This window comes from Cryptotermes secundus, unplaced genomic scaffold, assembly GCF_002891405.2.
Source record: "Cryptotermes secundus unplaced genomic scaffold, Csec_1.0 scaffold313, whole genome shotgun sequence".
Lineage (NCBI taxonomy): Eukaryota > Metazoa > Arthropoda > Insecta > Blattodea > Kalotermitidae > Cryptotermes > Cryptotermes secundus.
Window position 1 is genome coordinate 2,197,097 of NW_019744412.1, and position 16,861 is coordinate 2,213,957.

The 16,861-nt window shown below is 40.1% G+C and overlaps 2 protein-coding genes across 5 annotated transcripts in view; one reads left to right on the forward strand and one right to left on the reverse strand.

Annotated features, from left to right (window-relative positions):
- LOC111874709 (methyltransferase-like protein 9) overlaps window positions 1–7,951 on the forward strand; it is a 339,812-nt gene extending 331,861 nt beyond the window's left edge. The window contains exon 6 of the mRNA XM_023870434.2: window positions 6,905–7,951. The gene's annotated coding sequence lies outside the window, so the exon portion shown is untranslated. The remainder of the gene's footprint in view (window positions 1–6,904) is intronic.
- The window catches only part of LOC111874708, a 37,062-nt gene continuing 21,697 nt past the window's right edge, over window positions 1,497–16,861 (reverse strand). Inside the window, exons 8-9 of one of the 4 annotated variants that reach the window (XM_023870431.2) lie at window positions 6,881–6,977; window positions 1,497–3,098 (exon numbers count right to left, since the gene is read on the reverse strand). In XM_023870431.2, coding sequence (XP_023726199.1) covers window positions 2,981–3,098; window positions 6,881–6,977 — 215 coding nt within the window. In that variant the 3' untranslated portion in view covers window positions 1,497–2,980. Of the gene's footprint in view, window positions 3,117–5,485; window positions 5,627–6,880; window positions 6,978–16,861 lie in introns of those variants that run through there. The other 3 variants (XM_023870432.2, XM_023870430.2, XM_023870433.2) reach the window with 3 other exon arrangements.

The following is a 16,861-nucleotide window of genomic DNA, read 5'->3' on the forward strand; positions in this document are numbered from 1 at the left end:
AAACAGAAGAGAATTGACAACATGCTTGTCCTAATGGTTGCATTTCATAGAATTAATATTATTTATATGAAATTCACCCAAAAGTGAGCTGTCAGTAATGAAAAGTCTGCAGCCTTCAATAAATTGCTACGCTGTTTATCGAGTTATCTCTAATAAGAGACATCTTGAACCATTATACCTCTTAATACATAAGTAACAGATGTCCATCAAGTTTAACTAGTTTAATAGGAGTAATTACAATTTTTGCTTTCATATGTTTCAGCCACTCAGCAATTGATTTTTAACCAGTTACTCTTGATGTTCACAACTTATTTTAACTGTACTAACTATTTATATTTAGCCTTCATTTTTTGCACGTTTTGTACCTCCCTTTATGATACTACAGAAACAACCCATGCTCAGACAACAACAGATGTAAAGTAATTACTTCAGAGTGTTGGTTGTGCCTTCTGATAATAGTAAATAGCGGCTGAAATATGTAAAAGCAACCCTTTTACTTCCTTACACCTGTCAAATTACTTACACTTGATGACTTCTACTAATTCATTTATGCACACTTCACTATGACATAAAACCACAGCATGTGAAAGAGTATTCTAAAGGCATGTCCACATCACTCGTACTCGTGCTTGCCAGGAGACTCGTCTGGCTTTTACTTGTGCTCGTAAATCTTCGTCCACACTACTACAGTTGCGCGTGAGGATCCGTATATTTACTCGTAGTGTGTATAGGCTGTAGTCATATTTTAATTTATTGGCTATTGTTTTTAAATTAAAAATTTGCTTGTCTCGTGACTTGTTGTATCGTTCACACAAGCACAAGTAATGTGGACGCGCCTTAAGATTCACAGTAAATCAAAACCAATGACTGATGCACTCACCAACCCACATTTATATGACATGCCCTTTGAATACATGACACCAAATTTGGAAACTTTTATCACTATCATTTAAATAAACTATAGGGCCATAATTTATACAAGTGTGGGGCCCACTTCAATGTCATAAGATTAAGAGGAAAAAATAAGGATCTCTCAAGCCATTTATACTCTCCTAGTGAATTCACTGATGGAAAGAGGGAATTATCTGGATGCATAATCTGAATTCCAACAGTTAATTGTTAATACTGATCAATATAACATAACATTTGTCTTACATTAAAACAAGAAGGAAGGAACACATAAGCAGGAGTTCTCTACCTTTAAAGAACTGAAGCCACATTCACCTTTTCACAGACTTGCAGGCTGCTGGTCACAAATGAAAATTTTCTCTAACACCTTCACTCCCACCATCAAGCTTGCTTACTCCTGTAACAGGCTGTGGAAGCCTATAGGGTTGTGACACATCAAGACTCCCACATTTTCGAAACAGTCAGCCTTATGCACTGGCCACCCTTGACCCCCAGGAAGATTCCTGGTACTCATTTCTGTTAAAGGCTGAGTCAACCACAAGGCCATAGTGTGGCTGGAAGGATTGGGTCAATTTAAAAATCCAGTAACCTCATCAGGAACTTAACCCACAACCTTCCAGCCTGTAGCATAGTGCCTCAACCAACTACACTACTGTGCCCTGGTTACTTCACAGGTGTTATTTCCAAACTGCCACCGAAAGGTTCAGTCATTTAAAACTCATTTAAAACTATGTTTTGTCAAGGTGGATAAATTACTTTTCTGAAAGTGCTTTGAGCAACTACTTTCTCTGTCACCAGATGATGCATGTAACCATGTAACATATGCAGACCATTTGCTATTCACTGTCTTTATGCAAAACATGTCTAAACATGTTTGTGGGTATATCATACCTCGAATAGGCAGTCATACAGAGGCAAAGTCCTGTCTGTTCAATGTGATCTCCAGTGTTTTGGTTCCTCTCATGTGTAATTTTCTAATGACTTTACAACAAACAGTCCGTGCCACTGTCTGATGATGACACACACTCAGCGATGTTTCAGAGGTATGAGTGTGTCCATTGGTAGTGTACTGCAGGGCATAATGCAACTGAAGACGGACTGGCAGCAAAAACGTTAACAAAAACAGTCTTTCGTGCTTTGACTTTATTAATCTTTTTCAATGACAAATGTAATTCCTGTTGTGCACATGAACAACATGGTTCCTAATTTCATGTACCTCATTAATAACCTAAACAGCTGCTCACAGCAGTCAGTCCTGCATTAACAGTGTGTTTCCTGATTTCAAGATACTTTCTGAAAGAAACACATTCTGAACAGAAATCAGTGATGAGTCATGGAAATTTGCTGTTACACTGGATCAGTCTGAAATTTTGTCTTAGCCTGGCATCAACTTCCATGGAAAATTAATTTCAAAATCAGAAAATCTGTCATTAAATATTTTAATTTTGGTAGTTTCTTTCACTATAGAGGGTGATGCAACAAATGTATGCAGGCTGCAGAAAGCACAGTGACAGATCACAGGTTGAGAACCCCTGGTATAAAGTAAGCTTATGTTACATAGGTTACCTTTCTGTGGGGCATATTTATGACAGAATCTTCTGAAAATGCCCTAAGTATAAAAATTAACAACTCTAACTCATTTGAATGACTCCACAGTAGGACAAGAGGACAGTAAACCAACAGTAAAATGCAGAATGGTTCTTGATACTGACATTACCCTGGTCAAGGGAGTCATGCCCCTGTATGTGCGGACTGAGACATTTAGAGAAGCAGGTCACTAAACCTAGTAAAGGGTAGTCACTGTAATACAACTGGAAAACATGGAATGGAGTAGTTATCATACATTTAAAAGCAAATAAAATTATGTTTCCTTAAGTACTGAAGAATTAGTTACGCTGCCTACAAGATATACAAAGAGAATAAAAGTAAAGTCTGTCGTTTAGATTTCCATTTCAATAAATTTAAAGAAAGACAATCTATATATGTCATATGTGCGATAAAAGTTTCTTCTTCTTTTCTCAAAATTTTTATCACAGATATTTCCGTCACATGTCTAGAGTCTTTGGTCTGACTAGAATATTGTCTCCATCGACGCCAATTCTGCCTCCTTCGTTGTCACTAGCGTCGTGCTGTGGCTCGGATCAGTCGATCTTCCGTCCAGCATCACCACAGAGTTCCTCCATCCCACTCTTTCTAGAATGGACAGTCTGAATTACCATTAACAAAACCTGTACCAGTCATGAAATAATGTGAACTGAATTGTCGTAATGCAGTCATACCCAAATGTGCATTTTAAGTGTTCCTAGGCTTTTACACTCTCTTCGTCTCAAATTACATAACTACATTATCCTGTACAAAAACTGTTGTCATGTGAGATGTGATGCCATATAGCCTGATAAGAGATCAGCGTTTTGCAGGAGTGGGCAGCCTGTTTCCTCTCAGATGTCATTAAAATTCTACAGGACTACACTTCTTCATATCCCAGGAGACAACAGTCTTCATTGTAATGATCATGGGAATCTGAAATCCAATATCATCTATTCTGGCAGAAGTCACAGGAAGACGATGTTCAGCTTGGTACAAAAATATTGATCTGCTTCTTCAGAACTACTGACACTAAATGACTGAAGGTGACAGAAGAGGAGGAGGAACAGATGGAGAAGGGGAAGGAGCAGAAGAAGGAAGAGAAGTAAAAAGTTAACCTGCTACATGCCGCATGCTAGCTAGACATGGCTCCCAGCATACAACAGCAATCAGACTTTGTATGCAGCACACTGGAACCTTCTGATGCATACTTTATGATACTTTCATTGTCTGATCACCACGTTGAAGAGTGAAATGGAAAATATCCTAAAATACAAAAGGCGAACACCTGCTATTTGGTCATTAAGAATGTTAGCAGCAGTCACGAGTTGATAGTAGTTATGAACAGGAACAGATGATGGCAGAGGCAAATAATCTTGAACCAGTAACACAGGATCTACCTTTAATGAAAAAAGTTGATGATGTACCTCTAGATAGCAGCACTGCCTAGTGCATCTTGTTGTTCTGTTGTGTTTTGTATCTTAGTGTAAACGTACCTGTCTTTCCAGAAATTTTCAGGTTACTGAGGTTGGGTGCTTTTCATGACTTCCATTTTTATGGGCATGTACAGAAGCTGTTTTGTCAGGAGATACAGGGAGATCGAGAAGCCGCGCACATCACACTAAGCAATTATATTTTGCTGGTTTGATGCACAAACTACAAGACATACAGCACTTCCATTGATGTACACAGTGTGTCCAGGTTCTGATACGACTGCGTTCATTAAAAATACAAGTCGTGAATTATTTTCAAAATCTCACTCTTTTTATTCAAAATAGTCTCCTTCTGAATCAATAAATGGCTGGAATCGATTGAAAAGTTTTTTAAAACAGTCACTGTACTCCTTTTGTGGAATCGCATTTAAAACTGCGGTAGATTCCCTTTGGATGTCCTGGATGGTGTCATGACGGTCTCCTTTCATCGCCAACTTAACTTTTGGGAACAATCAGAAATCTCCTGAAGCCAAATCTGGCGAATATGGAGGATGATCAAGGACTGTGATACCTTTTCTGGCCAAAAAATCACGCACGATCTTTGATTTGTGGGGTGGGGCATTGTCATGGAGAAGCGACCAGGAACCTTGCTCTCGATATTCAGGTCGAATTTGAAGAATTCTCGCCCATAAACGATTGAGGACTCCGAAATAATAATCAGAATTCACTGTTTGACCTTCTGGTAAACATTCCTTGTGAATGATTCCTTTGGAATCGAAGAAAACAGTTAGCAGTGTCTTTACTCGACTCTTTTGCATGCGCACATTCTTCGGTCTCAACCACGCTGCACTCTGCCGCTCTGTTCATATTGAAAACACCATGTCTTGTCACCAGCAACAATCAGTTTTGTAAATTTTGTATCACTTTGGACCAACCATAACATGTCTTTGCAGTGTTCCACTCTGGCATGTTTTTCATCGTCTGACAGCGCGTGCGGTAAATACTGTGCACAGACCTTCCGTTTGCCCAAATCCTCGGTCAAAATTTGGGTGAACGCTGGGGCCACAATCCTTTTGAAATGAGACGGTCACCAAAAAACTCGCGCAAGAACTGTATGGTTTCATTTGATGTGTGAAATGTGGCACCATCTTGCTGCAACCAACACTCACGTTCATCAATTTCAAGAAGCGCAATAAACTGTGTAATGATGTCTTGGTACACTGGACTGTTCACTGTTGTTTCAAAGAAAATTGGGCCCACTATTCAACGACGTGATACAGCACACCACACTCCAATTTTCTGACAGTGCAAGGGCTTTTCATTTAACACATGTGGATTTTCAGATGACCAAATCCTATTGTTTTGACTGTTCACATAGCCACTAAGGTGAAACCACGCTTCGTCAGTGAAAAAACCCGATCAGACTCTTCAATTCCATGGTTTCCAACAAATGCCCTAAACCATCTACAGTACACTAAGTGTTTTTCTTCATCCAGGTCCTTCAGTTCCTGCACAGTGAACACGATATGCACAAAGGAATAACTTCTTCATCGCTTTCTGAGCACTTCCATATGAAATCTCTGATTGCGCTGATTGTCTCCTCAGGTTTTCTGAAGGGGAATGCTGCAACATTTTCTCCACGTCAGCCAGTTTAGCCTCAGTCAAAATGGCCGGTCTCCCGGATCTCTTCCTATCTGAAACTGATCCACATTCCCAAAATCGGTTGATTATTCTCATTATCGTCGAATCGTTAGGAACATCAGTATCCGCATATTCCTGACAAAACTTGTCTGCGACACGTGCATAAGAATGATTAGTGAAATAATGTTCCACGATGAAAACTCGTTCTTGGGAAAATGACATGTCTGTCACGCAATAAAGAAAGCTATACTGCAGATGTCGTATGACCAATACACGACAGATAGCGTTTCTACTCGTTGTTAGTACTCTTACAGTACCGTCTAACGGTAGGAGATATAATTATATTAACTGCAATACAATTTATAACAACTTTTAGTTTGATGTGCGCAACTTTTCGATCTCCCTGTATTATGCTTTAAGCTCAGTAATTATGTTCGTAGTCGAAGCAGGCTCTGGCTTCACAGAGACAATCTTAAATTAAGGAACATTAAATGGGGATTCCACTATATATTACTTTTCATTCTTAAATGCACACATTGATACAGGATGCCCAGATAAGTGACACAGTAAATAGAATTACAGTTCATTTACCTCCATTTTTATGCATCATACAGAACTAAACACTGGTGTTCTGCAGTAATGAAGAGCTGCTTTGTAATCTCTTATAAAACAGATTTTATTATGAGTTGTTTATTTCAGTCTTGACTCCCTTCATAGCATGTCCATTCAATTATACACTGAAATTGTTTCTGACAAGCCGTGATCGCATTCCATCAACAGATATTATCAAGAGTATACACCTTGCAGTCTGCAGAGGGCTCAGTGTTTTAGAGGAACACACTGCCACCGTCTTCAGCATAAAAGAGTAAGCCAAGCAAGAAACCAGCAGAAGCAGGCATAACCTGGCTCAGCTTGTAACTTGCTTCTGCTGGTTTCTCCTTTGGCTTTTTTTTTATTGCTAGTGAGGTGGAACTAAGTCCCTTGTACTGCGGCCACTTCAGGCCTATTGTACCAGCCCCAGATGATAGTTGAGGGTGATTATGGAGAAACTGGTGAAATGAAGATTGGCAGGGGAAACTGAAGTACTCAGAGAAAACCTGCCCCAGCGCCACTTTGTCCACCATAAATTCCAGACCCGGGATCGAACCGGGGCCACCACGGTTGGAAGCCAGCGACTAACTGCTTGAGCTATGGCATGGTGTTCCTTGGCTTACTGAAGATGNATTGTTACAACTGAGCTGTAATTGATGAAACCACTGCTCACAGCAGTGAACAGTACAACTGAAGGAGTTTTACAAGGCCATTCTACAAACCTGTGTTTGTCTTCATTTTTCCAGCTGCTGACTGCAATATGTGGCGGCGGCAGGAAGGAACGGAGAGACTGAACCAGCTGGATAGTGTCCACAAGAGCTGTAACAGCAAAACAGTAAATCTTATTGTTATGTGATCCGGATTGCGATGCCTTCTAGTCTTGATACAGGTACCAACATTTCAGAGGAACGTGTCTGTCTGACTGCACAGCACGACATCCCAGAGAACCATAACTTCCATCATTCTGCCTTCAGGATGGGGTGTCCAGTAATTAAAAGGAGTACTGAAACAAGTTGCAAAAACAGATTGTGCTCGTTAGCATAGACATTCAGTACATTACTAAACACCCTGTGTGCTGATGTGAAGTTACATTTGTGGACAGGCTAAGAGGCCAATCATTCTAATTTCTTTCACCCATTTAGTCAGACTCGGGCCCCAGAGATATTTAAATATGGTTTCCAGATATGCAGCACAAAACTTCAAACAGAACACATGGGACTGATATAGTGGTAGGACCTTTCGTCCTGACAGGAATTGATTTTCAATTGCATTTATACCATTATTCATGTGTCTTCATATGAGACTTGAGGTTCATGTGAGTGTGTGTCTGAATAATATTGTCTTCTGTACTCCGGATGATTCTGTCCTCTCTCTTCTAATACTCTTACAACTTTCCTTCCCTGCTTGACTTACTTTCCAAAACACTGGTATCTACCAGGCTAGATGGTGTCACATTCCACACAACAGTAATCTTGTTATGTGCCTTCAGTTTGCACATTATTTACACGTAGTTCAGTCGGGATAGCAATGGGCTATGAGCCAGACAGCTGGGGTTCAATACCCTGCAGGGATGAGAGATTTGTCTCTTCTTTACAGTGTCCAGACTGGCTCTGGGGCCCACCTAGCCTCCTATCCAGTGAGTACCACAGGCTCATTCCCAGGGTTTACAGTGGCCAGGATGTGAAGTTGACCGCTTGTGTCCTTCTAGTGCCAATGTCAACAATAGTGGAGCTATACCTCCATCCCCATACATTAATTAAGCACAAGGACAACATTAGAGGCACACAGTAGCATAGTTGGTTGAGGCATTATGCTACAAGCCAGAAGGCTGCAGGTTCAATTCCCATTGAGATCACTGGATTTTTCAATTGACCTGATCCTTTCCAGCCACATTATGGTCCTGGGGTCGTAACGGAAATGAGTACCAGGAATCTTCCGGGGGATCAAGAGTGGCCGGCTGGTGCATAAGGCTGACAGTCTAGAAAATGTGGGAGCCTCAACATCTCACAACCCTATGGGCCTTCATGGTCTGTTACAGGGACAGCTTTATCTTTACCAAGGACATCCTCTGTTCATACTGTCTCACTGTGTAAACAGTGTGCACTGACTGTAGCATGCGGAGCTTGTTTGATGACATGCTTACATTTTCATTTATATTACAGTGTGGTTTCAGTTCCAAATAACCACAAAAAAACAGCCACCAAATTTAACACTGAAGAATATACGCTCATGAATATAGCTCCATTTTTATCACCGAGCCTCTAAAAATAGCTTACATTTTATAAGAATTACCTAAACTGAAACAGAGTTGGGTAGACCAGTTTTACGATGAACGGGGCTGTTTTCTGCTGAACACTTGAGACATACAGAGACATGCTACAATTCCTTGATCATTCCTTTTCTTGTAAGACAACTGTCCTTCTCATACATTTCTGTCACAAAAGTTCAGTGGGGTACTGTTGTTCTTGTGGTGATGAACATACAGAGGAGTCCCGTCTTCTGGAGTATAACACCATGTAGTCCATTGAAACTCAACCAATGTTTTGGAGGAACAGAAAGAGCTCTGCTTGCTACCTGCTTCATGCTGGTTCCTTGCTTGGCTTATTCTCTGACCCTGAAGATGGAGGTAACTTGTTCCTCTGAACATCAGTCGACTTTAAAAGGACTATAGTATTATACCTCAAAAGACAGGATTCTTCATAACCGCTGATGTTGGAACCTTGAATTCTATGTGCACCTACAGGCTTTGTGGTATGTACCTGTTTTAACTCCTGAGATCCTCATGTTGAGTGTAACTCATTTCAGTGTTAAAATGCCATGGTACACACCACTCATGCAACATGTCTTTGATTTCAAAGCAAAACTGATTATGTTGTTAACAATATCTCCATAGATGGCAGCACCCATCAAAACCTGGGTGCTGTTAGAACAGTGAACGAAACACATGCTTACCATAAAATAATGAGAAATCTGATACCCCTACATGAGCTATTTGCAAGCTCTGGGAATTGTGGTGTCCATCTTAAATACAGTTCTTTAGCTCACAATGTGCTCAGGAAAAAAATGGCTGAAGAAGGCTAACACAATTGCATCAAGAGTATCACAGGACACATACTTCATGTCACACAGTGTTCCCTCCGTCCATTTTCTGAAATGTGACCCCTTGTAGTTTGGCAGATAGGTACCAATATTTTAAAGGAACCTCCTGTCTCCATCTTCAGGGTAGAAAAATCCCAGCCAGTTTAAACACCATGTCATCACATCTTAGAAGACTGAAATTTTCACTGCGAGACCTTCAGGTTTCATATTCCATCATTCACACATTGAACCCATCAATACCAACCGGTACCAGTATGTGTGTGACTCTTGACAGGCTCTTGCAATAGACAGAATAACTTGCTAAGTGTTCAGACCATTTGACTTATTCCAGTGACCAGATCTGTTAACACTTTGTGGACTAGTGGCATATTATTATGATTTTAGGACACGTTACGTTGAAACACACTATACCTTGCACTGGTGCGTGATAGACCTCTTGAATGTTTGCTTCGTAGTCAGTAACATGACCCTGCTGTTTTCGTTTCCCACCCCAAAAGAAAATGCCTTTGTTCATCTTCCAGCTGCATGAACCAGGCATGAAGTTACTAGTGCAAAATGGATCAAGGTCGGAAGAGGTTGAGGTCCAAGCGTTTTCTCGGAGAACAATAAATATCTGACTTGTTCTCCGATGAGCTATCTGATGTTCCTTGTGAGTCTGCTAGTGATAGCGACTCACAATCTGATAGTGAGTGTGGCAAGGGCGAACAAAAAATTGTGGCCAGACAGTGAAAGTGAAAGTGACCGTAGCTCCGACAAAAGTGCGAGTAGCAACATTGCGGGGACAGCCACATGGGGAAAAGTAGACAAAACGCCTGCTTTGGGACAGTTTACTGGAAATCCAGGGGTGATGCAAATTCCATCTGACCCAACGCAAGTGTCTGAAGTAGAAAACTGTTTTTGGAGATAGTTTCTTTGACATGCTATGTCAGGACTGGGTGACTCTCGGGTGATATGCGGAAACATACCCTCGTGAAAATTGTGAAGAGTGAACATGCCAAGGGGAAGCAGCCTTCTAGGCGATGTTGTATTTGTGCAGTACACAACAAAAGGAGTATGACTGTCTACATGTGCAAGTTCTGTGTAATGCCACTTCACAAAGGGGAAAGTTTCCAGAAATATCACACTCTCAAGCACTTCAAGGAGCATTGGTAAGTGTTCTCCAAAAATTTTAGTTCATAAAATTAATTAGGCGATTTTATATTAATATTTAAATTGAACAGTGCACAAGTTAGGGTAGTAGGTTTAAAAATGCCAGTCTTTAGGGTGATTTAAATATTTAAATCACTGGTCTGCAAAGTGTTAAAAGTGGAATATGTGTGCTTGTGAAGACAGATTAGAATCACATTCAGAGAATGGATGTTTGTGTTCATATTCATAGTATCCATCTTGACCACATTGTGTGAGAAAGGAAATAATGATGAGATTCTGAAGGGTTCTGACCATGGTGTATAACACTCAGAATTATTGTTTTTTTTTTCTTGGACTTTGTTCATCATAGAGAGGAAGTGGAAAACAATGTATCTTAGTTTCAAGTCTGTACATGCATTATCACAATCTGTATTATACATTTTCCTGTTATCTTTTGTTGACAAACCCTGATCTCAGGTGTGTGTATGTATGTATGTATGTATGTACATGTATATATATATATATATAGCTGTAGTTATACTGACATAGGCTGTCCAATGATTGAGGTTAGTTCTTTCTAATGAACCCATCAGATGTCTTCTGCCCCCTAACCTGAGGATTGAAACAGATCCAGTTTCTGAAATGTTATGTTTTTGAAAACACCAGATGATGGACAAAGCCCAAAATCTCAGTAATGCCAAGGAAAATACTGGTTGCTTTACAGAGAGAAATAGTGTACTGCAAGTTTTAACTGAGGATTCATTAATGAATGGTTTGTCGGTAAAATCCCTATAAGTGTATCATGTTTTATGATATACGTTGAAAGTGGCATTCTCCTGTATTTCATCTGTTGAGGTAGATTGATGGATGACACTGTTCAGTATTACCGTGCTCTAAGAAATGACTCGCAGAACTATTTGGTCAAACAATGCAATGGAAGTTATGTACTTGTTACAAAATACAGCAAGCAGCATACATTGTACTGAACAGTTTATTTTCCTAAATTTAACTCCAGTTTCAAGGCACAGCTGCAGAACAGGAAGTGTTTGTGTCTCTGTAGGCTGAACCACTGCAAAGATATAAGAAACATTTGACACACTCACTGAATTTCACTTTATAAATTCTCCAAAGTATTAGTCCAGAATGTTATGTTGAACAAGTAATGTAGGAGAAAAAAAGTGAAGATGGAAACATCAACACGCCAGTCCAACAGAGCACAGTGTTCTCACCCCAAAATACAATCAGAAGTTTACATAACTAATCCACACTTTCAGGAAATGAAACCTGGATTTTCATTCATGAAATCACAGACAGTAATCTTCAGAGAATGTCACATCATTGTGAAATATGTTTAAATGCAGAGAGTATCACTTTTGGCAGCCACTCTAAAAGCATGGTATGTACAGGGTGTACCATGTAAAATGCAACCTAAAATACAACAGCATACTTCCTTGTCAAGGTACACAGTGTTTTATATTTCATAAACAGCAGCAAATAATATGATAACAAACCATTCATTTACAAATGGATTATTGTTCCTTGCAGTATATTCTTTCCTGCAACACTTGCAATAAGATCATATAGTGAACTGGTGCATTATGCATCACTGTCCCATCATGTGACCTCCATTAGCCCCTCTATGAACAAATGCAACCTTACATAAACATGAAAGTTACAATGTACAATTTTACAGGCGCTTTTGTTGTTTTGTATCTCTGTATTTGTGATTTGTAAACATTTGTGGTACGTGTACTTGGTAAGCACTGTTAAACTAATAAAATATTATATTTAAGGGAGGAGGTGGTGTAGGTGAAGATCCTACTAGAACTGTCCAAACAAGGAACTGATACTTGAACTGCTTGACTTGGCCACATCATGATTATAAACTGTGACAAACATGTTTTCTTAAACTGACACAAATTTTGCACATTTCTCAACATCATTTTGGCTAAAGAAACACACTCCACAAAGTGGCTGTGCTTTCATCATCAGGTAAAAGGATGAAATCTGCTTTTTGGGTGCATCAGATGAACCTGATCTCTGTATATGTATGAATTACAGTACCTTGATTAATGGTGTCTTACAAAAGTCACTTGGTTTCATGAAACAAGTTCCCAGGGAACTAAATCTTCATTCAGCTAGAACCTCACAGTCACTCAGGATGTGTCCACTAAGGTAATCCTCCCTGAACATGTTCATTTCCAGATATATGTTTTGTCTTCACAGCAACACTGAACACACAAGTATTATCTTACCCTGGATGGAGGGTAGCTCTATCTAAATGGGCTCAAGAGTATGTTTCTCACTTTTACCTGATGACTGAAGCGCTGTGTTCTTTCACCAAAAATGACATGTTGGAAAATAGACTTGAAAGGATTCTGACGATGGTGTATACTGTACTTCTTCTGGCTTATTTTGGACTTCATCCATCATCTGGCATGTAAAAGACAAAAGACCACAACGTTTCGGAGACTGGATCTGTCTCTGTCTTCAGGTGGGTAGGGAAGGATAAAACCTACTCAGGTGGGCCTGTTAGAAAGAGCTAGTCTCAATCACTGGAGTGACTAGCTCTTTCTAACGGGCCCAACTGAGTAGGTTTTATCCTTCCCTACCCACCTGAAGACAGAGACAGATCTGGTATCCGAAACGTCATGGTCTTTTGTCTTTTACATACCAGACGATGGATGAAGTCCAAAATAAGCCAGAAGAAGTACATGATGGAAAAGTCCAAAACACGTGTCAGTGTATAAATACTGTGCTGTGAGGAAGAATTCTTGAAACCTTCCATCTCCACACTTTTCAAACACCAACACCTTCTCACACCAGACTTTCTTTTGAATATACTGAAATTAATATTTTCAGTTTTACTATTTTTCTTGTTATCCTCTGTGCATGGAAAAATTTTTCCTTGCATGTCTTGAAGAAATTCACCCTTTCAAAAATATAAGCTTATTCAGAGACACTATCATTGGGGTTAACAGAATCTGCCTTGTGATGCCCCAACCCAAGAAATACCCTTGCCTAAGTGGGCTGAGGCCAGAGGTCAATACTGACCATATCCCGAGGCACAACATAACAAACAACCTCTGGTATACACCTTGTAGCACTGCACTGTATCATGCATGCAGAAGAGTCCATCTTGTTCTGGTCCAACACATAAGGCACACATAAACATGTGTGAATTTTGCATTTCTGACTTTATGAATCGTGAAAAAAATCTCAATTAGGTGATTTTTCAGTCTTGAACTTCATGAATTTTCAGATACTTGCTTTCTGCTTCCACAGCATGCGAACTTACTTACTTACTTACTTATGGAGCTGAGCCCTTCTTGAGAAGCCGCTAATTGTACAGCCACTCAAGAATTTCCCAGCATTTTATGGAACCCGAAGGTTACCGTGTTCACAAGAGCCCTCCACTGGTCCCTATCCTGAGCCAGATAAATCCAATCCATACCATCCCATCCTATCTCTCTAAGATCCATTTTAATATTGTCCACCCACCTACACCTTGGTCTTCCCTGTGGTCTCTTTCCTTCTGGCTTTCCCGCCAATATCCTATGTGCATTTCTATTCTCCCCCATTCATGCTACATGACCTGTAACCGCACCATCGAAATCCTTCCCCCCCCTTTTTTTAGTAGCTAATAGAGTTAATAATATGAATTTATGAGGAAACAAAGGTTTACGACACACTGTAAGAACAAGGAATAGGCGATGAGCAGACAGACCAAACTTGCGCGAACAAGGATATCTGCTAGTCCTTGCATCCAAGCATCTGGTGTTATTTTCCAAAAGGGCAAAAAGTGATACTTCAAGAAACCCCACTGAGTTTCTTTAGAAATGTAGAATTAGCCTTACAGCAGCAAAACACTTTGAGAATTCGAGAAGTGACAGTTTCTACCAGCCGTAAGTCAAAAGTGGGAGTGCCAGGAGATCATTAGGGACCCCTCATAAGTTGCATCGCTGTCAATTTCGCTGTTTTGTCTTTTAGGGTGAAATTCCCTTAAAAATAGTCTGTCATTGACCGGAACCAAAATTAAACCAACTCCCCTTATTTGAATCAGCCTATCAGGGAAATTAAGAGGAGAGGAGAATAGGCAGGTGCAACTCAGTTAGGACCTCTGGCTTGGCAGAGAGTTCAGTCTAAGAATTTTAGTCGTCTATCAACTTTTGAACTTGGCAGATGCAAACCCTGCATCACACGCGCTAAAAGATAATTCTAAGTACAAAATTTTGCTCTCATAACTACTCATATTGAGATTTAGCTTAATCAACAAGAGCGCGGCACCAAGGAATTTGGTCAGCTGATCGAGAGCATTTTAGTGGAAGTGTAAGACCCGCTGCTTGTAAGCCAAAACTAAATCAGAATGTGTGAATTTATGCAGCCGAGTGTCTTTAAGAAGAATAACAATAAAGTGTTGTGGTGGTACAGTGAATTGTGTTGATTAGAGGTGCTTCACCCTCACTTGTCCGAGCTTGCCCCTTATCCAACCTGAAGAGAGACTCATCTCCTCTAGCTAGTCAAACCCACCATCAGCTTTCATATGCTTACTCCTTCCCCCCTTACTATGAATCGTAAACAGTCTCTAACTGTCTGCTGTCACTCATACTATCAGATCCAATCCTGAAATCCAAACCCAAAGCCTAAACCAGCTACAACCTAGCAAATTCAACAGCAGCAACACCACATAGGGCAGCGTCAAAGTGGTCATCGGAGCAGAGGGGCCGATCGCCATCGACTGCCACTCCCTGCACTACTATTCAGACGGAGCCACAGGCGGAAGGTAGGAGGGACGGTTACAAAAGATTAAGTGAAGCCCAACGTAAGGGCACTAAGAGAACAGTTATAAGTGATGACCAACGTGTGGGGCTTGAAGTCTCACTGAGTGGGTCAGTTATAGAACTTCCCACATCATCCTCCTTGACTTGATCATTCTAATTGTACTTGGAGAAGAGTACAAGTTATGAAGCTCCTCATTATGCAGTTTTCTCCAACCTCCTGTCACTTCATCCCTCTTCAGTCCAAATATTCTCCTCAACACCTTCAGTCTATGTTCCTCCCTTAATGTCAGAGACCAAGTTTCACACCCATACAGAACCACAGGCAAAATTATAGTTTTGTATATTCTAATTTTTATGTTTTTGGACAACACATGAGAAGACAAAACGTTCTGGACTGAATGGTAACAAGCATTACCAGAGTTCAATCGCCTCTTTATTTCCTCCTGAATCAGGTTTCGATCTGTTATCGTTGTCCCCAAATATCTTAACTGTGCCACATTTTCAAAACATCTGTTTCCTATCTTTATGTCATGATTTTGCCCTGCATTTTGGTGATGAGACAGTAACATATACTTAGTTTTCTCTGTGTTTATTTCTAGACCAACTTCTTTACTTGTGTCAATTACAGTCTGTGTGTTTTTCTTTATGGTATCTAAATTATCACCCAGTAGATTCACATCATCGGCGTAGGCCAACAGCTGATGTGTCCTGTTTAATTTCAGTCCCACCTGGCTTACCTGGACCTTCCTAATTGCATATTCTAAGGCAAAGTTGAAAAGGAGTGGCAATAAAGCAGCTCCTTGTCTTAGACCATTCTGGATAGGAAATTTATTGGACAAATGTTTGCCTATACAGACTTTACTATAAGTTTCGTTTAAACACATTTTAATCAGCTTCACTAGTTTCATGGGTATTCCAAACTCTATCAGAATACTGTAAAATACTTCCCTCTTAACTGAATCGTAGGCTTTCTTGAAGTCTACAAATATCTGATGTACTGTCTCATTGTACTCCCATTTCTTTTTCCAATATCCGACGAATGCAAAAGATCTGATTTGTAGTTCATCTGTTACGTCAAAACCCACACAGATGATCCCCAATAGTTTCATCTATGTATGGACTTAACCTTGAGAGAAGAATATTGGATAAAATATTGTATGAAGTTGATAGCAGTGATATCCCCCAATAATTACTACAGTCAGTTTTATCACCCATCTTGTGAAGTGGTACAATAATAGATTCTTTCCACTGATCAGACAATTTTTCCTTATGCCAAATAGAAGTAATTAGCTTATGGATCTTAGAACGTAATATTTCGTCTCCTGCTTGAAAAAGTTCTGCTGGAATTTGATCACTACCTGGCGATTTATATCTTTTCAGTTTTGCAATAGCAATTTCAACATCAAGAGGGTTGCACTATTCAAGTGATAACTGCGCTGTAATGATTCATTCAATGGATTGGTGGATTTAGGCTCCTTTACCGGTTACTAAGACACACAGTCAATAGGTACTACAGAGTGTATGTACAGGGACCAGAACACATGTACCTGCAGTGAATGTAAATTTCAGAGTTCTTTGCGAAGCACACTGTGAATGGTAAATATTTGCCCTGGTTACCCAAAATTCGGGCAAAGGACGTCCCACTTCAGATTCTGATTGGCTTGACCAGGCAGAATGGGAGGTTGCTTAATCTTT